The 22,246-nt window shown below is 46.4% G+C and overlaps 3 protein-coding genes across 5 annotated transcripts; 1 reads left to right on the forward strand and 2 right to left on the reverse strand.

Annotated features, from left to right (window-relative positions):
• Positions 1 to 771: 771 nt before the first annotated feature.
• Positions 772 to 2,708, reverse strand: LOC111066959 (bromodomain-containing protein 3). Of its 3 annotated transcripts, XM_022355934.2 has the most exons (3): positions 2,563 to 2,708; positions 2,344 to 2,506; positions 772 to 2,249 (listed from the first exon to the last, which is right to left on the reverse strand). In XM_022355934.2, the coding sequence occupies exon 3, from the start codon at positions 2,244 to 2,246 to the stop codon at positions 942 to 944; it is 1,305 nt and encodes a 434-aa protein (XP_022211626.1). In that variant the 5' UTR covers positions 2,247 to 2,249; positions 2,344 to 2,506; positions 2,563 to 2,708; the 3' UTR covers positions 772 to 941. The 3 variants fall into 3 exon arrangements, with proteins under 3 accessions (XP_022211626.1, XP_022211629.1, XP_022211625.1); XM_022355937.2 differs by lacking the exon at positions 2,344 to 2,506 and having other exon boundaries at positions 2,577 to 2,708; XM_022355933.2 differs by lacking the exon at positions 2,344 to 2,506 and having other exon boundaries at positions 2,563 to 2,707.
• Positions 2,709 to 2,968: 260 nt separating this feature from the next.
• LOC111066958 (prolyl 4-hydroxylase subunit alpha-2) lies at positions 2,969 to 5,099 on the forward strand. Its single transcript, XM_041591640.1, has 8 exons — positions 2,969 to 3,171; positions 3,228 to 3,383; positions 3,457 to 3,606; positions 3,668 to 3,861; positions 3,922 to 4,445; positions 4,505 to 4,558; positions 4,626 to 4,791; positions 4,870 to 5,099. The coding sequence occupies exons 1-8, from the start codon at positions 2,978 to 2,980 to the stop codon at positions 4,929 to 4,931; spliced, it is 1,500 nt and encodes a 499-aa protein (XP_041447574.1). The 5' UTR covers positions 2,969 to 2,977; the 3' UTR covers positions 4,932 to 5,099.
• LOC111066893 (lachesin) lies at positions 5,035 to 7,910 on the reverse strand. The gene is made up of 10 exons (XM_022355839.2): positions 7,450 to 7,910; positions 7,200 to 7,318; positions 7,042 to 7,142; positions 6,868 to 6,974; positions 6,638 to 6,811; positions 6,453 to 6,581; positions 6,193 to 6,391; positions 5,959 to 6,107; positions 5,793 to 5,852; positions 5,035 to 5,716 (listed from the first exon to the last, which is right to left on the reverse strand). The coding sequence occupies exons 1-10, from the start codon at positions 7,538 to 7,540 to the stop codon at positions 5,598 to 5,600; spliced, it is 1,248 nt and encodes a 415-aa protein (XP_022211531.1). The 5' UTR covers positions 7,541 to 7,910; the 3' UTR covers positions 5,035 to 5,597.
• Positions 7,911 to 22,246: the final 14,336 nt, after the last annotated feature.

A 22,246-nucleotide genomic window follows, 5' to 3' on the forward strand; every position in this document is an offset into this window, starting at 1 on the left:
TGTGACGTCAGTGTTGCTGGTCAGCCAAGTTTCGTCTATGCGTACAGACCTTTGTATACCTTATTTCTTTTAATTGATGTTAAATGTTTTGGTCCAAGCTCCATTGAAACATTATTTATGATTTTATCCTAGATTGACATGTTTTTTACCTATATATGCACATGTTTGTGTTTTATACATACATTTATCCCGGTTCTGATACCTATTATTGGTAACCCATGAGCTGCAAAATTTCGTTGATATCTTTTAAAACAGAGACTGAGTAGTTTCTGCATTAATTGGAGCCTTACAAACAATATCTCAAGTCCATAATATCCATTTTCCCAAGGTATGCAGATTGTTGCTCATTCCGTGCCAAAGTTGCACAACAAGGCTGCCTCTTCATTTCCCCATGTTGCTGAATTTTTTTCCCATACAAATCAAATGTATCTTACGAGAACGCGTATGGAATGACGCAACAATGAATCTTCATTCCAAATGCGTTCCCGTAAGATACATGTTTCTCACACCACGAACCGCTCTCTTCACCTCTGAAAAGAGAGCAAATTTTGAAACGCTCTCCGGACTCATTTCTGTGTTTAAATTGTGAGCCACTATCGAGAGTATCGATATTTTGCTGCTAGCCTTTACTATCGATGGTTTTGAAACTATCATGATAGTATCGAGCTACAGTCGTTTCGCTTTTGATATGTTTGGATTGGCTGCCATAAAATACGAAGAAAAGTTTTTAGAAGAAAGCAAAGCAAATAAAACAAACTTGATATAATGTTCATAAATGGCAAACATAGATATTGTATTTTGAAGATATCGATAGGTGGCATGATTTAGTTCGCAGCAAACACGCGAGATGGCGCTTTTGGAACGTTATTCAAATATCTGTCAACTGGCCAATAAGAGGGATTTGTTAATTAAATTCAATGAACAATTAAAGCGTAGCTAAGTTATTTAAAGAGGTCATCTCTCTGGGCCGGTGTCATGGCCTCAAGTTTCAAGCGAACCGCATCACGGGCCCTCTCTTTTGCGTCCGCTATGCGTTCCACAAATTGCGGTATCATTCTCTCGACAGTTGCGTGGATCCTTTGTGTCGATGTGCGGACCGACGGGTTGAGGGCGAAGCAGCTCATAGCGTTGTGCAGCATCCGGTGTATCTTGGTCAGGAACCAGTCCCAGCCCTCAAACTGGCGCCCCGCCAACAGCGTCTCCAATATACCCCAATCCAGAGTCTCTTCATCGTGGTCATATTCCGAATTTTCACCAAACTTCTCCCAATACTTCGCGTTGTTGAATGGCCAAGCGTCACGCCTCCCACGCAAAAACGTCAGCAACGTCTTGCTGTGAGTGCGCTCGATCTCGCGATCTAATGGAATCAGGTCAACCTCTGACCCCTGTGGCTCGGCGATTTCGGACTCCGATTCGATTTTCACTTGAATGCCGTAATTTTTAACGACGTTTTGGTACGGAAGCGAGACCAATGTCTCCGAGCTAGTAGCATACTTTTTAGCTTGAGCTCGTGGACCTGGAGGGCGGCCACGACCACGACGGGTCGTGGGGACGGGCCTGATCTGTGTCCACTGGGACCGATCCGGATATTGATTGGCCTGGAACGCAGGCGTTGGAATGGCTGCCTTGCGCTGGCCCTTTTCCTCGGGCTCCTTCTTAACAGGAGCCTTTGGCTGTCGCTGTGGCTTCGGCGCAGGGCGCATTGGACTTGCTGTCTTACGCTGGCGCTTGGGCTTGGCCTCCACCTTAATCTCGTTGTGCAATTCCGGTTGAAGCTTCTCCATGCGTAGCCAGAAAAGTTCGCATAGAGTGACAGCGCTCTGGAAGACGGGCGAATCCGGACTGTTGAAGATGCGGCAGTTTTCGAAAATCAATCTCATGTCTTCCAGCAGATCTGCCCCACCCCAGTAGTATGAGTATTCCAGTCGCTTCTTGATGGTATTCAAATCCATGGGACTATGGATTATCGTGTGGTATTCCTTGATGCCCAGCCTCACGGCATTCACGGGATGGCGAAAGTGCAGCGAGGACTTGTCGCGCAACATCACATTCACCACGGTCCTCAGTTTCAGCAACAGATTGGTGAACCTTCCCTTGCGATTGGGGGGCGGCATCGCCGCCGGCTGCACGATCCCATTCACCGGATAGACTTTGGGCTCGTTCCGTGGCGGCCTCATCTCAAATTGGTTCTGGAGCGCGAGCACGTTCAGAGCGCTCTGAAAGTCCTCGATCTGCTTTTCATTCATTTTCTGTGCACGGAGTGGAAAAATAAGATTTTAGTAGTTATTTCTTGCGCCGTTTAGACGGGGCTTAAAGCATGCACGCAAATTAGATTTGGCTCACGGGCAAACTTTCTGTTAACTTGCTCTAAAGCTATACACCTCCCAGCGTTTAGAGAATTGGTAGTACTGCGGTGTATGTTCGTACAGTGTGCTCCTAAGAAAAGTTTCGAGTCATGGCTCTGGAAAATGGCAGCGCAGACATACGGAAAATTACGACAGACAGACTGATGGGACCAGCACATTTTATTAACCGCAAAACTCATATGTACAGTGCACTTACACGTTTTTTCTTACTGTTTGTGGTTGATTTAAAGAATTGAGTTAAGATTTAACTATAATTTCAGAATAATTTAGCACGAAATGCAGGAACAGAATAGGTTTTTTCAGAGGCCACTTTTCTTTTTTATGACAGTCATTTGATTCAGAGATGACTTGTCACTTAATCGATACTATAAAGATATATATCATATCGATTTTCAGTGTTGAGTAATAAAAAAATTATGCAATACGGTCCTAAGCTTTATTTTTCGATACATTTGTGTTTACCAAAAACTATTATACAGTGTTAGTACTCCAGTAATACGTATAGGGTATACGTATAGAATGGTTGAAGAAGCGTAATCCACCATATCCATATCCGTCTTTGACCAATTGATCTGCCACAGATGTAACACATTATAGCCAGACCATGCCGGATGTTTTCAGTGAGTAAAATGTTTTCGTACTGGTTGCTACTTCTGTGTTGTGGTGGCCTTGTGGCTGGGGAGGAGCTGCACTATGCCACATCGACACGGCACCTGGCCTTCCTGCTCCAGGTGGAGGATGAGCTGCTGGCGCTTGTGCGTCAGTATGCGGCGAAGCTGCAGCAGAAGGTGCACACGATGAGAGTGTAGGTAAATGCATTTTGGCATTGAATTCGCTCTATCCGCAGATGATTTCTTGCAGGCTGCAGGCCGAGTGGATGGTCAGAAGAGTGGAGGCCAGAGCAGATCCTGTCAGCTACGTGGCCAATCCTCTGAGAAGTCTGCCCCTGATGCGCAGGATGCACGAGGATGCGAGCAAGCTGCTGGACTTTGCACGCCTCGATGTTGGTCAGGGTGAGTAACTAGACTTGGGGGGATCATCCCCCCCTCCAGCGGTGCTGACAGGTGAATCTGCGTTGCTGTTTTTAGAGCCCTTTGAAACAGCTGGCGGAGTACGAACTGGGTGCGATCACCGAACTGGATCTCAAAGAGGCGTCCAGTGGATTGCTGCGCATGCAGCAGATCTACGATATGGATGAGAGGGACATGGCACGTGGAAAGCTGCGCCACAAGCAATACAAGTGCGTTTGTCTGCGCATCCAAGCCACACGCACACGCACACGTTCCAATCCTTTCCCTCAGTTCCAGATTGAGCGCCGCAGATTGTCTGGCATTGGGCGCACATCTGGAAGATCAGCAGAGGGGACCTCTGGCCAGCAGGTGGCTGGAAGTGGCCCTGGAGCAGTACGAGGACAAGTGGGAGCCCATTCACAGGCTCCTGCAGACGGGACGCTCTCAGATCTGGCAGCAGCTGGGCCTGACGCGAATCATGACACGTGGGTTGAGTCCCAGAATTGGTTGAGTCATTTAATCAGCGCTCCTCTCTCTCTCCCCAGACGATCTCCACGGTAGCCATGCTGCCTTCACAAAGGCCGTGGAGCTGGCCAGCGAGGGGGAGGACGTGGCGATCGCTCGCCATCTGGCCGACAACCTGGGCCACCAATTTGTGCACCAGCGCAACTGCCAGGGCAGGAGCGGACTGCCAGTGCAATCCTCGCTGCGCTGCCACTATGCCGCCGAGGGATCCGCATTCCTGCGCCTAGCCCCACTCCGGATGGAGCAACTCAGCCTGGATCCCCTGGTGGCCATCTACCACGAGGTCGTCTCTGCCGCCGAACAGCAGGATCTGATGCACCTAAGTCGAGCCCAGCTGAAGCGCCATCGGGGCGAACGGTACGACAATGTTCGCACATTTGCGAGTGCTGAGGTGGCCGAAAATGCCACGCCCACTGTGCAGCGACTACATCGACGGCTGGAGGATATTACAGGACTCGATCTGGCAGCCAGCGAGCCGCTGAGAGTCTTGAACTACGGCATTGGGGGGCAGTACTACATCCACGAAGACTGCGTACAGCCACAGGTACAGCCCCCGCCGGCACTTGCTACGCGATCTTTCTTACTGAAATTTATCTTTAACAGCCGCACGTGGAACCCTTTCCGAAGGAGTACCGCCTGGCCACCGTTCTGCTATACGTGAGTCGCTAATTTTGTGTTGCTTTCCCCGATTGAACTGCATTTACTTGCCCTTTGATGTGCTCAGCTCAGTGATGTACGCCTCGGCGGCTACACATCCTTTCCCGTTCTGGGCCTGGGCATCAGGCCCAGCCGCGGCTCTGCCCTGGTCTGGCACAATGCGAATAATGCCGGCAACTGTGACTTTAAAGCGCTGCACGCTGCCTGTCCCGTGCTGCTTGGCACACGATGGGGTAAGATTCAATGCGACTCGTCTTAAATGTGGAACTCCTCTCGGTTAACTACCATTTCTCAACCCCAAACAAAAATAGTCGCCAGCAAGTGGATCAGTGGGTCAGGCGGCCAGTGGCGCGGGAAACCCTGTCGGATGTGAGGGATACACACACACACACACACACACACACACACACACACAATTCCATTCAGCTTTTCCTTCTTGTTTGACTTTTTGTATTTAATTTTTTTGTTGTCTTCTTTTTTGCGATAATTTATTCAATAATTTTGTCGTTATTTATATTATGATAATAAATTTTATGCACTATTTTATAGTATTCATATTTAATTTATATGCAATGTAACATTATGTTTGGGGGAGGGGGTGGTGTGGCGAATGGGGCTGGGGCTGGAGCTGGGTATCCAATTGTCCACTTTTGATATTTCCGTGCAATTTCGCAATTGCGAGGTGTAGCCAGTGCCAGGGGCCAGGGTCCAGGTCCAGGGCCTGGGTTTGCTGGTAATGGTGGGAACAACGCGATTCCTGATACGTATGCAAATGATATCTGGCGCAGGACGGCGCCCTAGGCAGTATATGTATATGTATATGTATATGTTTGTTTGTATGTATGTTTGTATGTGGCGAGGGATATACACTAAGGAGACAAGAAACGCAGAACACAAAACGCAGAACGCAAATGGTAATGGAAACGCAAACAACAAGAATGCAGGCGATAGATGTCGATGTCGATGTTGTAGTCGATGTCGATGTCCGAGGGAATCGTGTAGGAATACTTGATTGCCGGCTCCTTATTCAGTTTTGATATCACGCTCCCCCAGGCCGCAGTCGCAGCCGCATCAGCAGCAACATCAGCATCAGCATCCACAGCAGCTGCCACGTTGTGTGCCTCCTGGTGGCCACATTGCGTGCCGCATCCTCGAGACCTGAGATACAGAGACGGATACAGATACAGATAAGAGATAGCTGCCCCGCGAATGGCACTCCATTTTTCTCTCTTACCTCCGATGTAATTGAGATGATCATCGTTGCTGGCCGCGGCACCAGGATGTAGCTTGATTTCTGCAATTTACAAACAAACAAAATACGGCCCGCCCAAAGGACCCACACACGACCACAAATGAGTAAGGGGCAGGGAGAGGGCTGTGCAGAGATTGCGTATACGCACCGTATAACCGCAGCGTGCCTTCGGCACGGCCCAGCGAGTTTGTGCTGACGCAGTGATAGGTGCCCACATCGGAGGGCGAAAAGGAACGCACCACCAGCAGCATGACCCCGCGATAGCCATCGCGCCGCTCCGTTATCCCATACTTGGGCCTGCAAAAGGGGGGGAGGAATGCGATTCAGTGATTCAGGGAGCGAGCCATAAATGTTGGGTTGCCTCCTCCAGTTGCCTCCTTACCCATCGAGCAGCATTTCGGGCCCTGGCGACCCAGACTCCAGACTCGCTGTGGAGACGCTGGCGAACCCATTCGAGGTCCGCGCCCCCTTCAGCCAGTAGGAGACGGGCGAGGGCGAGGCCTCCACCTGGCATTCCAGCTGCACATCGGAGCCCAGCGGTGTGCCAAGCAGTTGGCTGGGCGCACGCACCATGGGCGCAACTGAAAGAGAATGGAAAATACTATTATATTATAGCCAGGGCTTAGATAATCGATTACTTACACTGCACACTGAGCGACACGCGTTTGCTGACTGCCGGCGGAACATCATTGGAGGCAATGCACAGGTAGGCGCCCATCTGGCGCCTCTCCAAGCGAAGCAATCTCAATGAAGAGCCATTGTACGACTCCACTGTTGAGCAAGCAACACATTCATTAAAATATCAAACAAAAGATGCGAGTACAGACCTTTCATCAGCTCACGACTGCCTGGCTTTCGTATGAGTATCATTTCGCCATCCTCCCGGCGCCAGATAACGCGGGGCAGAGGATTGCCAGTGGCCTTGCAGGTGAGCGTCGCATCCTCACCCTCCTGCACGGCCATATCAGCGGACGAATCCTCATTGATGATGTCGGGTGGGACTGATAGAGTAAGGCATATGAATATATGAGAGAAATTATCTAATAGCAAGGCAAACCTTGAACATCGATGCAACCAACTTGCTTCTTCATGGGACTCGTGTTGATTTGGCACATGTAGCAGCCACGATCGCTCTCACGCAGCTTGCTGATCTTCAGTTTCCATCTGGCAATGCACCAAAGGATATAGTTAATCCCCAAATATAAGCTAAATATCTTTCTCCACAACTTACGTGTGCATATCTTGATGCATGACACTGATCCGCGCATTGTGTGTAACCACGCGTCCTTGCAGGGCCAACACAGTTTGATCGGAGGCCCTCAACCAGCCCACCTGTTTGGAGTGTATCTTAAGTGACCTTTCAACTCTAAAGAGATTTGCAAAGCTCACCTTATTCTTGCCCAGATTTCGTACCGAACAGGCGAGTATGGCCTCGCGTCCAGCTGGATATGTCACATTGTTGATGAAGCCAATGAACTCCGGATCGGGATCCAATTGGGAATTGCTCTCTGTGGGTATATGGTAAGGGTGTGTGTGTGATCAAAATAACTATCTATATCGCTCTATATTTATATTCTTTTCTGCATTGATAAAAGGTTTCCCCTCTGTACACATTATTTCGCTTTTTTTCCCCACTTACCGTGATGCTGATTCTGTGCGACGGCATTGCCGCATTTTGTGGCCATTATCAAAATGACAAACAGTGCCGGCGATAGCAGTAGCTTCTCCATATTGTTGTTGTTGTTGTTGCTGTTGCTGTTGTCCTTGTTTTTGTCGTTGTGGTTCAGTTATTTGCTGCAGCAGCAGCAGCAGCAGCTGCTCTCTTCCAATTTTCTCTTACTATTTCTCGCCTCTCTTTGTTTTTGTGTGTTATTTTATGGGTATTTTAGTTGTTTTTTTGCCTGTTTGTTGTTTGGGGTCTCTCGTGGCAATTTTCTATTTTCTATTTCTATTTCTATTTGCATTTGAATGCGAATTTCTATTTTCAATTGCAAGCCTCGATTGCGATTTCTATTTACCGCGTGTTTGTGCCAATTGGACTTTGATTTCCAGCTGCCTGCACCACATCCATAGTATTGCCACCCGCTGCCGCTGCCGCTGCCGTTGCCGTTGCCGCAGCCACTGACATCTGCAAGTAAACAGAATGTGAGCAAAAACATCAAAATCAAAATCGGAATGAAAATCGCAATGGGGTATAGGGTAGGGAAGGGTAGAGAGGTAGCGTGGTAAAGGGGAATCAGGGGAGAATGAGAATGGGAATCGGAATCATCGGTTTAAATTTATTTCAACGATAAAGTGAAGGCGAAAAACAGGAATCGAGCACAAAAGCCTGTTCAATTTGAGTGCACCAAACAGTGGGTGGGGTGGGGTGTGGTAGGGTGGGCTTGCTGGGTGGTGGCCACTGCCTCCGGGTTAGTGGGGGCGTGGACACGCCCATCGCTAACTTGATTATCAAGCGTTGCAACAAATTTCACGTTTTACGTTGCCTGCTTTTAGGAGCATCCAATATGGCTGCCGGGTAAGCTCAATCTCTCTCTCTCTCTCTCTCCCTCTGTGCCTTTCTGCCCCGTTTTTCTGGTTGCTTTCTCTCCGCCTCAACCTCGACACAAAGTAAAAGGCAAATGCAATTTTCAACACAAACAAAAATTTATGACTCGACAGCATCCTTGGTCCGTCCGTCTGCCCGTCCGTCCGTTCATCCAGGCCAGGGCCCCGTTTCACAAGTTGCAATAAAAGAAAATCCCCCTGCCCCCCTGCACCCACCCGCTGCACCGCACTAGCACCAGCGGAACACGGAAAAGTGGTTAAAAAGGCGGCAGAGGTGCAAAATATGAATGTAAATATTAAAAAAGTTCCAAGGCGCAGAAACTAACGAGGTGTTCGCTCATTTGTAGCTGAACACCCCCGCCGCTCTCCACTCCCCAGCCTGGCCACAAAACTCTGATCCCCTGCACACTGTAAACCCCCTAACCCCTTTTACATCCTGCCACATTTCGACGCGCTGTAATTTAATTTCAGTGTGAAATTGAGCGCTCTCCTAATAGTAAATTTGCACTAAACCAGTTAGCAAGTCTCCTCCCACGCTCCGGCGCTGTCTTGCAAAACTTTTGACGAGGTGTCAATGCGATGCCCCGAGCACGACGGCGGCGCCACGGAGCTTCGATGCGGAGCATCATGCTAGTAGATTGTCAGAAGAAGAAGGAGGCGCTGCAGCTGCAGCTGGAGATGGTGACATTCAAAAGGCGGAAATGTGATTTACTTATTAAATTAGAGTTGCAGAATGCAACCAGGGTTAGCTACGACAAGGGGGGGTTGCACTTAAACTTGTAGATGGAACAACTTGCCGGAGGCCAACAGAGCTCCTTGGACTTGATGCATGTAAGCGGGGTCGGGCTCGGGATATATGCATCATTCTTCGGTTCACCTAAGTGGATTAGCTTATGGCTATTCAATTTAGTTGTTTTTCACCGATCTTTTGAGCTTATTGATTACGGAGCCACAGAACGTACTTTAAATATAGAATCCAAGGATTATCAGAAATATTTTGGATGGATTTTCACTCTCAAAGATATATTTAAGGCAGTTAATTCATAAATTAGTAGCACGAAATCCATCTGCAAGGGGGGCCTTTTTTTTTTGGTATTTCATAGCAAAATGCCCCAAGCTAAAAAACTATTCATAATGGGCCACTGAATTTCTGCACTCAGCACAAAACTTTCGTGCACAAACGAAAGCAACAAGCTCTTAGTTCAGAGTTATCCTCAAAGCAAGTACTAGAGGAAAAGAGAGAAGATTAAAGAGGCGGCAGCTGCTTTGCAGTGCCAAGTAAAAATATATTTCCCCTGCACAGTGTAGGAGTAAAAGTACTGAGATCAGTATCATGTTTAGCTGCTACTTAAGATCAACTACCGAAACCAGAAACGAGACCAAAACGAACACAAAACGTAGCTAAGAGAAGACAAACCGAAAGCCCAACGATGTCCGTTTCGTGGGCAGGGAAATAAACAAAAGGACAGAACAAGTGATAATCTCATTACGCTTTGTCCTGTGGACACTCGCCTCCAAAATGCGCTTTTGCCTGTCGCTCATGCTCAAGTCATTCGCTTCTTTTCAAGGCCAACCGGATTACTTATTCTTCACTTATTTTTTAACGTCATCCTTCTGTTGATGTTTCTCTGTTTTATTTCTTTGTTTCACCCCCCATTTGTTTTATGAATTTCCATAGCAATTTAACAAGCATTTCCACGGTTGCTTTTACTGTGCTGCAGCACTGCATCTTTTTACAGCCAATTACCGACTTTTGACGGAGATTATTTTCCAATTGAATGACTGGCTTCAAGAACACGCCAATAAAGGGGCTCATCTGTTCAGAATGCCAAGTCTATGCCAAGTGTATGCAGTTAATTTTGAATCGTTAGCTGAAGCAATTCCCCGCTGAACCCCCCCGCGGATTGTTCGCCCCCGCCTGGCAGACAACATTTGCATTAGCACTCAAAAGACGGAATATTTAAGCGCGTCCCACAGTGCGAAAATAAATAAATTTGCTGTGTAAACAGAAGCGAACGCAAAGCGAGCAAAGGAGAGCAAACAAGAACAAAAAAATATATAAAATAAAATAAACTAAACTAAAAAAAAAAACAAAAACATGACAAAAAGCTGCGCCCATCAAATGAAAAGAAGAAACTGCAAATCAGCGCAGTTGCACCCAAAGGTAAACTTCAGGCTGGCTAACACAGAGAAAGAGTAGAGGAAAGCGCGGAGCTGAGCGAGCGGCTGGCTGAGAGGCAGATGGAGAGAAAGAGAAGCCCCACAAGTGGCAGAGCGAGGTCGGTGCGGGCTGCGCGCAAGTGAAAGGAGCAAAAGGCGACAGCAAAGCGAACTAACACAGCGGAAAAGCCTTTTGAAGTTCTACTGCTACACAGCAGTACTAGGGGCAGCAGAAGCAGCAGCAGCAGCAGGACAAAGCTCAAAAACAAGAGAAAACGCTATAGTCGAGTGCCTCGACAATAAGATACCCGGTACTCTGTGGGGGGGGCCATTATATCCACAAATCCTGGATGAGACTCTCAAATATTCGAAGTGCTTTGGGTTTTTGGTCAATTTAATTTTTGTGTCCTGATTGGTGCATCAAATTTGGTCTATAAATTGTATATTTTCCGAAAAGAAATCGATTTGTTTGGTTGCTTCCGAGTCTTTTGTGCATTTCCTTCAATGCAATATTCCCCTTGGCAGCCAAAAATTCCTGGGTATAACAACAGAGCGATGACGAGGACGGCGACAACGTCAGCAACGCGTCGCTGGCGGCGGACAGCAGGCGTGCTAAGCTAAACGGCTGAGGATGAGGGGCTAGGGAGCATGGCCGGGGTCAGGTCAGTCGTGCAGGCAAATGGCGAAATGTTCGGCAAAGCAATTTGACTTAAAAATGCTTAGCACTTGCATATCCTGGCAATGGCGACAGCCCCAGTGTCCACCGTCCTCATCCGTCAGCTAAATAAGGACAACAAAGGCAGCGTCAGCGGCAACGGCGACGGCGACGGCGACAAGGACAAGGCACTGCTGAAGGCAGCAAATAAGGAGAGTAGAGCCTTAAAGGATCACGAGCTGTGAGTGCGCTTAAGCTCATTTATTTAAATTAAAACAAACACTGCAGGCAGAGCAGAAAGGCAGTGCAGTGTAGGACAGTGTAGCACGAGAACACTACACTACAAGAAAACAATGTTGTTTCTAAAAACGAATTATAACGAATTGATTTTATGAATTTGTATTTTTTAGTTTTTATTTTTAGCGCAACTTTATTAAGGCGATTTGCCATATTTTTAGTCGCGTATTTTATATTTTATTTTTTCGTGTGTCGTGTGTTGGGGCGGACAGTGTAAAGTGTTGTCGGTACTGGGGGGGAGCAGTGTGGAGGCAAAGTTGAGTGGATTGGCGTGTGGGGTGTGGGCGAGCGGCTAAGCCGCCAAAGCATTGCCTCAGTGCATACATTGTGCATTGTCCCTCTCCCTCGCTCCATCTCTCTTTTCTCTTTCTGTTTGTCTGTCTATGTGTGTGCCTTCAGGGCATATGAGTGTAGCTGTATCTGTGTGTGTGTGTGTGGAACTTTGGCAACATTTCCGATTGCCAGGACCAGTGCCAGGGACTGGGCGGTATCCGGGCACAAGGCATCCCAGACCGGGGCGAAAGCAAAATATTTTGCGCCATTTGTCCTTTTTGTCATTTGTCCGGTGGCACAAACAGGGCAAATTGTTTGCAATAAAGCGCGTGGCTGGAGTGGAGTCGACTGTAGCATAATGCAGGTGCGCCAACTACCTGTCCCACCGCCACACCCGTTGTATGCCCCACCCAATGGATTCGCATTCGAAATGCGAAGCGGCCATCGAAAGCAATGGCCACAATAGAAAGATGCACTCGAGTGGGAGCCGTGCCTTTTTGGCATTGAACAACCTTAACAATTAGCAGAATGAATGAAAGAAAGAACGAAAATTGGATTAAGTACGCCTACTTGGAGTGGTATTAATGAATTATCTGCAGTATTACTGGCTATATCCATATAATAATTTATACCCTTATGGTGCATTGAAATTAGTTTAGCAATCGCATAATATGAGGAAATCCCTCTCATCCGGTAAACAATTATACACGGCAGATTCTCAATTATTTCATTTGCCGTTTTATTCAATGAACAAACATCTATTATGCACTTTCAAGCCATTTATATGTATATATTGGCTTGCAAACAGCAGCAGCGCCACAGCAGAAACAAAACCAACAAAGATGACAAAATGCAATAATTTGCGCTGGAAAGTTGAAGCGGAAAATCGCAAAATGAAAATGTTAATTGATTCTGTTTTTTTCTCTATTATTTTTTTTTGCTTTCTTCTTCATTTTGTTTGAATGCTGGATGGTGGCGTTGGCTGGCTGCTGCTGCTGCTGCCGCTGCTGCTCCTGTTGTTTCTTTCGCAGCTTTTATTTGTTGTAGTTGGTGGAAAAGTTTTGTCAATGGGATTTTTTATTGCAGTCGGTAAAAGTTTTTATGTGGCACCATTAGTAGCCAATTATTGGCGACTTCTGCAACGGCGTGGGGGGTGTGATGATGTGGGGCATTGCAAATTTATATTCCATGTCAGCGGCTTTTGCAGAGTAGAGGGTGGCAAGTGCAAAGGCCAGAGAAAGAGGGAGAGAGAGTGAGTGAGGGAGAGGAAGACTTGGCAAAGGCCGATAATGAGCATCTAATAACTCAATTTGGGCCAAGACAAGGATAAGCAGAGCAGTCAGAAGTGGGTGTGGGTGTGGGTGGGGGTGGGGGGTCAGGGGCACTAATTAAAACCACTGCAAATGGGGGGAAAAAATGGCGGATGGCGAATGACTGCAGTTGTCGGCGCTTCTTTTAGCTTAATTAAACATTGCCGCTTGACTTTTAATTGATTGTGAACAAACTGAAAAGCTTGCAGTCAGACAAATAAACAATTTAACTAAATGCGCCGCAAAGTAGGCAACGCCAGGCGGCGGCATCATCAGGCGTCAGCAGCGGCTTTTTATGGGTCTCTGGGATGGTCTCCTCCCTCCTTCCCCGACTGCCAACTGGCATGGAAATGATGCCCTGACTTGGCCCTGCCATTTGCCTTCGCCTCAGACGTCGTCGCCTCTTGACGGAGAGGGTAAATGTAAACACAGTTCGTGCAACAAAAGCCAGCTAGGCGTCAGAGCAGGAACAATGCGTAAGTCGAATGAATGGGGCAGAGAGGAGAGAGAGAGAGAGCATGAGATTCCCCCTTCCCCGTACCCTTACCCAGTGCTCTGTTTGAATGAGGGAGGAGGGCTGGCTGCACGAATGAATGAATGAATGAATGAGCTTAGGCTGACTCTGGCCTCACTCTTGTGCTCTCAGCGCTGAGTGAGTGAATGTGAATGAGTGCTGGGGACAATTGTGATAATTGCCGTTGTCTCGCACCTAGTTCTGTGCGGGGTGCGGGGAGTTGGGGTGTGCGCGAGAGCTGCCTGTGGGTGTGGCGGGGCCTTCATGAGTCGTGAAATGATGACAAGAAAATGCTTTTCCGCCGGCAGTTTGCCTGCCTCCTGCCGCTGATCGCCTTCCTGCAGCACCACCAGCCTCCCCCCACTGAACCCTATTTATTCAACAATTTTCTACAATTTTATTGTTTACATTTATGTTCTGCCTCTCATACGTGCACATATATGTGTGTATGGGATGTGTGTGTGTGTGTGTGTGTGGCATGCATGTCTGTCTGCGTGTGCCTCATCTTTTTTGGGGGAAAAGTTTTCCTTTGGCCTGGTCTTTCGTTATTTCCAACTCTAACTCGTGGGTTTTTTTGCCTGCTCATGTTTTCTCCGACTCTTTTTATACCTTTTGCCGAAGGGGCATGATGTCTTTGATAAGGTTTTGGCACTAAGGAACACCTATAAGGTGTTAAGAACCTTATGAAGCCTGCTAAGCAGCAAGAAGCCCTTATGAAGCCTGCTAAGCAGCAAGATTTGAGAGGTAAAGACAATTAAAAAATAGATTATTTTACACAACTTTGGCAAATAGTAAAAATAAGTAAATAGGGAACCCAACAATTGATCATTTGAGAGGGTATCTCAGGCGTCGGCGCCTCATGCTTAACATTCATTTTGAACTTTTTTTTTTGTCGGTCGTTTCTTCTGTGTGTGTCTTGTGCTGCTTCCTCATTTTTTTCGCGCACAATTTGCATGCGAATTTGCCGCTGTCTGTTGGCCTCCAACTCATTCCCCTGCCCGTGCTCCTGGTGCTCCGCTCCTGCCTCTCTTCCCCTGTTCCTAGTGCTCTTGCTCCTGCTGCTCCTTCTCTTAGAGTTGCGCGTGCCTTTTCCTTTTTCCTGCACGACTGCAGGCTGCCACTTGGCCTGGCCTCTCATCTGCTTTGCTCTGCCTTTGCTCCCTCCCTCCCCTTTAGCCGCTCTTCTACCCATCTGTTTGCACATTTTTTTCTGCGTTGCCCCACCACCGTCTTCTCTCGTTTTCTTGTTCATTTTTTATGCCCCGTTAACAACTTTTGCTCGGTTTACTTTTCCCGTGTCGGGCGGCGACGGCGACGTCTTTGAAAGTTTAATTGTTGTTGCATGTCTTTTTGCTGCTGCCTCTGCTGCTGCTCCGTTTCCCCTTCTGGCTGTCCTGTGATCCTGCCTCCTCATGGTGTTCCGGCTGCTCCTGGAAGTGCTCCATCTCCTGCCACTCTTCCTCTCCTCGCTTCTCGCTTCGTTGTGTAAATTGTACGCCGCACGTTTTTACGCCTGCAGCGGAGATGGAGTCCAGAGCCAGGACGACGAAGACGAGTCGAGGACTCCACTGTCTTTTCCATATGCATATGTGTCTTTCTCTTTTTCTGTCTGTCTTTCTGTCTGTCAGTAAGTGTGTGTATGTGTGTGTGTGTGTGTGTGGCTGGGGTGGTGTCCTCGTGCTCGACGGAAGTGTGAAACTGAAATTGAGCAACTAAAGGACTAAAAGGCTGTTGCCTACTTCCTGTCGCAGCGTTCATTGCCAACGTCTGTTACTGTTAAATGTGTGGGCGTGTGGGTGTGAGTCTGTGTCTGTGTGTGTGTGTGGAGCAGCATATGTGGTGTGTCTGTGTCTGTGTGTGTGTGTGTGTGTGTGTGTGTGGTGGGGATATGTGCGTGCCTTCGACTTTATTTGGTTTACGCAGCGTTTGGCATTTATTTGCCCACAGTGAGACACTCGCAGCCAAAATGGGGTAAAACTTCGTTTGCTCTGCCCCCCGAAATTCACCACCTCCCCCTCCCCCTCCCCCTCCCACACTTTAAAAAAAGGCAAACCGGGTAAAAAGTACATACATATATAGATGTTTTTTTTTTTTTTTTTGGGCAAGTGCTCGAGGGTGGTAGGAAGTTTGTAAAACGCATTCTGCTCAGCGATAACTCCATTGAACTGGGGCTAAGTGTTGTTCTTCCTTCAGGAGCACTCACTCCTTCCGCTTCTTGGCTTTTTTCCAGCTCTTTGTGTACACCTAAAGATGGGGTATTATGGACCAGAGAAAGAGCCATTTAAAAAGAATTTAAAAACAGCATCAACATCCTGTGCATATTCCATTTGTCATTTTCTTCTTTTCTCTTTCATCTAAGAGCTCAGAACATACATATACTCAGTACATATATGTGTAGGATGTATCAAAAATATATCAATTGGTATATATAGTGGACTTAGACTAATTTACTTCTATACGAACTCTGGTTCTTCCAGGGTATGTACAGCTTCGGCCCAACCCTTTCTGGTTTGTCTTTTTTTTTTTGCGTGTGTCCAGGAGCTGGAAGCAGCCAACGGAAGCGATAAGATAACATACACACTCGTAGACACACTCATGGCAGCACCAGCCACACACACACACACACTTATGGACACACTCAGGGCAACATTCACATGCATATGATTTTTACACGCTCGTACATGTTCCAAGGGTTTTTCGGTTTTGTTTTCCTTTTCCTCTCACTTCTGCCACTTGCCCATTTTTTTTTTTTTTTGTCGTTGGCTTCTGCTGTCTGTGTGTGCTCTTCGCTGTCTGTTATCTGTTATCTAATAGTCGTGATTGCTCAATCATTTGACAAATTTGATTGTAATTGAAAAGCTGAGCTACGGGATTGACACATTGGATGGGTTAAGATCGGAGGGGACTCAATATATGGCCAGATTAAATGCAGAGGACTATAGTGTATGGAAAAGTGATTCGGGAATACATATACATAGCATTTTTGGGGATACGGAAATCATTGAAATATGGATTATAGCCTCATCACAGGATATCCCAGATGAGTCCCCTCTTAAAGATTACTTTTCCGCTTCAGAATTTTTAGAATTTCGTTGCCAAAGGATAAAAGGGAGGAGAGTTGCCAAGGCAACTTGGAAGATTAAACTCTACTAAAACTATGTAAAATAAAACCCTAGCCAAGCCACAACTCAGCAGTAACGAAGCTCTCTCAAACTTCCTTCATAACGGGTTGTCCGCAAATGCTTTAACTTCTTGAAGTTTCTGGGGGATCATATAATTGGCTTCGCCTCAGAGCCCGGCCAGAATGTCTTTAGAAAAATTCCTAGAATTGCATGCCGCATACTGGGAGGCATAATCGACGCTGCTAGCCGCATTTGTTGCCATAATTGCTGTTGGCTTAATTTCAACAGGCAACTTCCGTGACTGCAACTTGAATTGGTCCGTCCTGCCACTGCCACTGCCTCTGCCTCCGCCTCGGTCTTAGCCTGCAACCACCACGGCCTTCGCTGCAACTCCTCCGCCAGCGACAAGGACAACAAGAAAATCCATTTGAGTCCACAAGCTTGCAGCAAACACACCTACAGCCACAGCCACAAGCGGAGGCAGAGGTACGCCATGTGTGTACAAATTGTACACTTGAAGAAAAAATTTACTTTAATTGATTGGAATGGTTTCCTTAAGAAAAGAATACAAGGCAGTGGCAATAAAAGTAAGGAATACGTAAACTGAACTTGAATACTTGTCTCATGATCTCTGTCTAAGTGGAGGTCCTGTAACTCTTCTTCAACGGATAGATATACTTTCTTCTTCTGAATCTTACTGAATTCTTCAAATAATATAGCTAATTTCTTGCAGTGCATGTGGGGCTGCTCATTTGGTTTTAGCTTTCTATACATGTGCCGCTCGCTTTTCCGTCCTCCCCGGTGTGGGTCCTCCACTGAGCGCACATCCTCTACTGCTCTCTACCGCTCTCTTTCGCTTTTGTTATTTTTATTGCTCTAGCTGCTTGCTGCTGCTCCCGTTCTGGTCGTTTCCTACTCCTACACCTACACCTTCTTTTGCTCCGGCTCTTGGTCCTGCTCCATTACCATCTCTGGCTCCTTTTCGTTTTCCTTTTGCTGTTTACTTGGCTTCTTCTGTGTGCCTCTCTATATGTATTTGCGTGTGTGTGTTTGTGTGTCCTGTGTCTTGGAATCGTTTGTCCGGCACCTAGCCCCTGCCGGCGTCTGCTCATCAACGCCACATTTGTGTGTGCTGGCTGCTGCTCATTCTGATGCAGTTTCTCCTTTATCCTCACTGCATTGCACTGCTCACATGAGTGTGTCCTTCCCCGGAGTCCTTCCATGTGTGCATGTATGTATGTGTCCATTTGCAACTGTGCATTTGTCTGGTCGCTTGAGCAGCCTTTCAGCTGTGCCCCAATCCAGTGGCCCCTTCTTCTGCAGCAACAGCAGCAGCAGCAGCAGCAACAGCAGCAGCCCTTGTGGCAGGCACTCACTTGTGTCTCTCCCTCGTTGCTCGGTCTCCCCGCTCTGTTTGCATAAATGACTGCGCCTCTGTATTTGGCATGACTCTTGAATTAATTTTGCAACATTTTAAATTGAGCGCAATTAATTGCAAAAATGTTTTATTTTTCCACTTGCACTCGTTTTATCCCCCCCACACACACACACACACACACAAACACAGTTGAATGCCTCTGTGTGTGTTTTGGTTTGCTGTGCATTTGGTTGCCATTTTATATGCATTTTTTTGTATGTGTGTGTGTGTGTGTTGCATGCAAGTGCGAACACGCGCATTCAAGCATATGCACGTCGCCATCGCACGCTCCCCACATGAACACACATACATGCATATGCATGCATGTATGTATATACGTACACACACACACACACATCTATATACGAGGTTTTTGTTGGGCATTCCGCCTGGACGTGTTGCCGCTTTTGCCACTCATTTCATAGCTGCCGTTTCTCTTGTACACCCCGCACTCGTTAAGCATTCGAGTATGCTGCCACGAGATCGCTCTAAGTTCCTCAGCGGCGTCGATTCAAACATTGTTTCTGTCTGTTGTAATTATGAAATGTGGCAGGGAACGCCGACTTCTGCTAACAGCCAAACTTATTCTTCTTTTTCCAATCCCACTCTTCCTATACATAAATCCATCCGTATGGCTGATGGCTTTTAAATCATTTTCTTTAATTCACTCTGATTAGTGGGTATCACCAGAGTCGTCAAAATCGACAATATCCCCTCTCTGGCCAACCAATCTTCATAGCTCGCCAGCTTGCCTCGCGCGTGCATGTGTGTGTGTGTGTGTTCGTGTTTTTTTTTTTACGCTGGCGTATTTTATGCATTGCTTTTATCGCGCTTTCTAGCCACGCACACAGACATGAAGGCACTTTCACACAGACAGGGGCACACACCCAGACAACAGGACCGCGGGGCATCGCACAGCACGCACCGCCCAAAAGTATGCAGCATGCATTGAAAGGCTTTTTACATGACACTCTCGCAGGCTGCTCCGCTACCCTTTTCTCTCGCTCACGCTCTCTCTGTCTCTCTCTTGCACCCTTTAGACCACTTTTTCTCACCCTCTTTCTCGTTTTTTCTTCACCGCTTTCTGTTTCATTTTGGGGCATTGTTGTCGCTGCTGTCGCTGTTAATTTTTTGGGACGCTGCTGTTGCATTTTTGTCATTTGCGCCGCTGCCTGCCCCAATCCGTGTCACTTTACATCTCTTTGCATGCGTGCCACTCTGCTCTGTATATGTGTGTGTGTGTCTGGTGTTTGTATGTGTACGCTGCTATGTCGCTTATTTATATCCAATTGTTCATTTGTCTTTGGTTTATGTTACGCATACGTCATGTCTGCCCATATTTTATGCTCTCTGTGCTGTGTGTGTGTGTGTGCTGGGAGAGAGGGGAGAGTGGTGCACCACAATGTGAAATATTTTTCGTTATATTTATGTACATTTTGCATTGTATTTTTGGCTTGGTTTTCTCTCATTTTTTTCCCACCATCCAATTTACAAAAACTCAGGATGTCGCATACGCAGATTTGTCAGGCATCCAGAAATTGATCAATGAGCGGTAGAAGAAATATTTTTGTATTAAAAAGAAAAATATGAAATATTAACAACTGAAAAATAATAATAATAAATTATAAATTTGCTGATCAGGAAGTTGAAGAAGCGCTTGAAACGTTTTTTATGGCCCACGCTCGGCAAGTGAACTTTGAGTTATGAGCATTTAGATTTTTTTAGATGGGATTTTGGGATTTCCTTTTTTAGGATACATTTTTGTTGGCCATGATATATTATACAATTTCAACACGATTTCAGGCAATTTTAATTCATAGAAATTTCATATATTTTTTACTGCAACAAATTGTCCCGCCCACTTAAGACTTTTGATCGCTTTTCAGTTCCCATTGAGTTGCTGGCGGTGAAGTTTTGTTCATTCTTTCCCTTGCCTTGCGAATAGATGAGAAACTTGTCAACAAATCGTACACAGAGCAAAATATAAATATCCATTGATATCCAAATAGAATTAAGCAAAGGAAAGGTATTTTAAATATCATCTGTTCAGTCAATCCCCTGAATGGATATTTAATATAATTTCTAAGAAATGCTTTGAAAATTCGAAATCTTGAATTTGTTTTAATCTTCATTAAAATATCATTAAAAATCACTTAAAAGCAACTGCATTTAATTTCAGTGTACACAAATGAGTCTAGAGACCGGGCTCGATGATGTCCTCGCTGTGCCAAAGGATATCCGCTTTAACTTTTGCCGCAATCGAACACAAAAATCGAATGCCTCGGTGTGTATCTGTGTGTGTCTGTGTCTGTGCCGACGGATTTCTCCACTTCTCTCATAAGGAGAATGCGATTTTTCTTATTTATTTCTTAGTATTTCTTTATTTTTTGCTTCAAATTGTATCAGAATTTTCTCCATTGCTTTTTTCTTTTGCCTGCAATTGCTTTTTCTATTGCTTTCTCCTCCGCTGTCTCACTGTCTCTCACTTCAGTCCTGCCACTTCCATTCACTGTTGCTGTTGTTGTTTTTATTTTGTGTTTTTTTTTTGTTGTTGCTCATTGCTCAAATGTATTTTGCATTTTTTATGGAACTTGCAATGCCAATACAACAGCAACAGAAATAACAGGAAAGAAAGGATGTATTCGTGAGCCGCAGCTCTAGATACTCTTGATGATCTATTGAGTATTTTGTGGGTATATATTTGGATTAGAAATCCTAGAAAAGTATGCATTATGAAACAGCTTCCTATAGCCACTGGGTGATGCTAATCTGCAAGGAAGTTTCAATTTCTGTTTGGCAAACATCTAACAGAAACAATTATACCCCATTTGAAGAGTACAGCAAATTTGTCTGGCAACAGGGACAGAAAAAGGAATGAGGGAAAACTTTTATTTCGCTCTCCTTTCTCCTTTGGCTGTCACATTTTCTTATTGTAGTTGATAAACTTGCCGTTCGTGCGCCAGGACCATGTCCAAGTGTCTATGACTGTTTATGGCCCAGTCTGTCAGTTGGCCAAGACCCCTGCCTTCCTGTGTCCCGCTGTATGGGGTGTGTGGGAGTGAATCCCGTTTTCTCTCCTTCTCTCTTTCTGGGTCTGTCAGTGTGTGGATGTTTTGGTTGCTTTTTTTATTATTCAGTAAATCAAATCAGTTGCCTAACAACTCAATCCAAACACTTGCAGCACGCGCCAGGGACATGGACATGGACATGGTCTCACTCTGTGCCCCATTCTGGTGCCACCCTCCCCTCTCCCTGGGGCTGTCTCCTGTCGTGGGGCTGCCTCATCTTTTCCATCTTGCTCATCTGTCTGCCTGTGTCGTGGTAGTCCCTCTCGTCCTGCTTCTGCTTCTGCTTCTGCTACTGGCCTGGTCTTGACTCACTGTGTATTTTTACAGTTAAGTCAATATGCAGCCGTCAAAAACAACACTTGATACTTTTGTGAGTTACTTGTGCAGAGTTTTTCCCCTCCCCCGCCCACTCATCCGCTGGATGTATCTTTTCCTATCTGTCATCTGGCCATTGTGAGTTTTCCCTTCAAAGTTTTGCACAAAAATAAACAACTAAAGCCACACACAGAGCGAGAGTGAGATGCAGACACACACAGATACAGAAGTTGGCAATGAAGCAGTGAAACAAATTTATGTTCATATCAACAACACACACAAGTACACCCTCCCGCACACACGCGCACAGATACAGCTACAGCTACAGTTACAGTTACAGTTACAGTTTGTTTCAGTGTGTTAACAATGCATATGCAGGAGAGCTAAGGGCAACCATAAGCGACTTACGTGCATAAGCCCTAGCAAAAAGCTTGAGCTATCATTCTAACAAGCAAAACGGCAGCACTGCCACTGCCACAGCCATCAGTCTGTCATTGTGTCATTCTGTCACTCTGCCAATCAACCAATCAGCCAGTCCATCAGTCTATCATCATACACCCACAAACATCGTTCGTACACATGGATCAGGCGCTGTGTCAGGTGCGGGCTGCAGCTTGCAGCTTGCAGGTTGCATTCCAAATCGTGTAAAAGCGGATTGTTATCAATTCAGTTGTCGATTCGCCTTCGTGTAGCGTTTGAAGTGGCAGCGTGCGGACCTCAGAGCCGTGCCAAACCTACCTTCTGCCCATGATGCATCT

The sequence above is a fragment of the Drosophila obscura genome, unplaced genomic scaffold, assembly GCF_018151105.1.
Source record: "Drosophila obscura isolate BZ-5 IFL unplaced genomic scaffold, ASM1815110v1 contig_150, whole genome shotgun sequence".
Classification (NCBI taxonomy): domain Eukaryota; kingdom Metazoa; phylum Arthropoda; class Insecta; order Diptera; family Drosophilidae; genus Drosophila; species Drosophila obscura.

Excerpts from the sequence above, each read along its gene's own strand:
- LOC111066893 (XM_022355839.2), bottom strand. The coding sequence starts at position 7,540 with ATGGAGAAGCTACTGCTATCGCCGGCACTGTTTGTCATTTTGATAATG. Across the intron at positions 6,812-6,867 it reads TGGTTGCATCGATGTTCAAG|TCCCACCCGACATCATCAAT; the intron begins GTTTGCCTTGCT and ends TTACTCTATCAG. Across the intron at positions 6,582-6,637 it reads CAGTCGTGAGCTGATGAAAG|TGGAGTCGTACAATGGCTCT; the intron begins GTCTGTACTCGC and ends CTTGCTCAACAG.
- LOC111066958 (XM_041591640.1), top strand. The coding sequence starts at position 2,978 with ATGTTTTCAGTGAGTAAAATGTTTTCGTACTGGTTGCTACTTCTGTGT. Across the intron at positions 3,172-3,227 it reads AAGGTGCACACGATGAGAGT|GCTGCAGGCCGAGTGGATGG; the intron begins GTAGGTAAATGC and ends GATTTCTTGCAG. Across the intron at positions 3,862-3,921 it reads CCTGACGCGAATCATGACAC|ACGATCTCCACGGTAGCCAT; the intron begins GTGGGTTGAGTC and ends CTCTCTCCCCAG.
- LOC111066959 (XM_022355937.2), bottom strand. The coding sequence starts at position 2,246 with ATGAATGAAAAGCAGATCGAGGACTTTCAGAGCGCTCTGAACGTGCTC.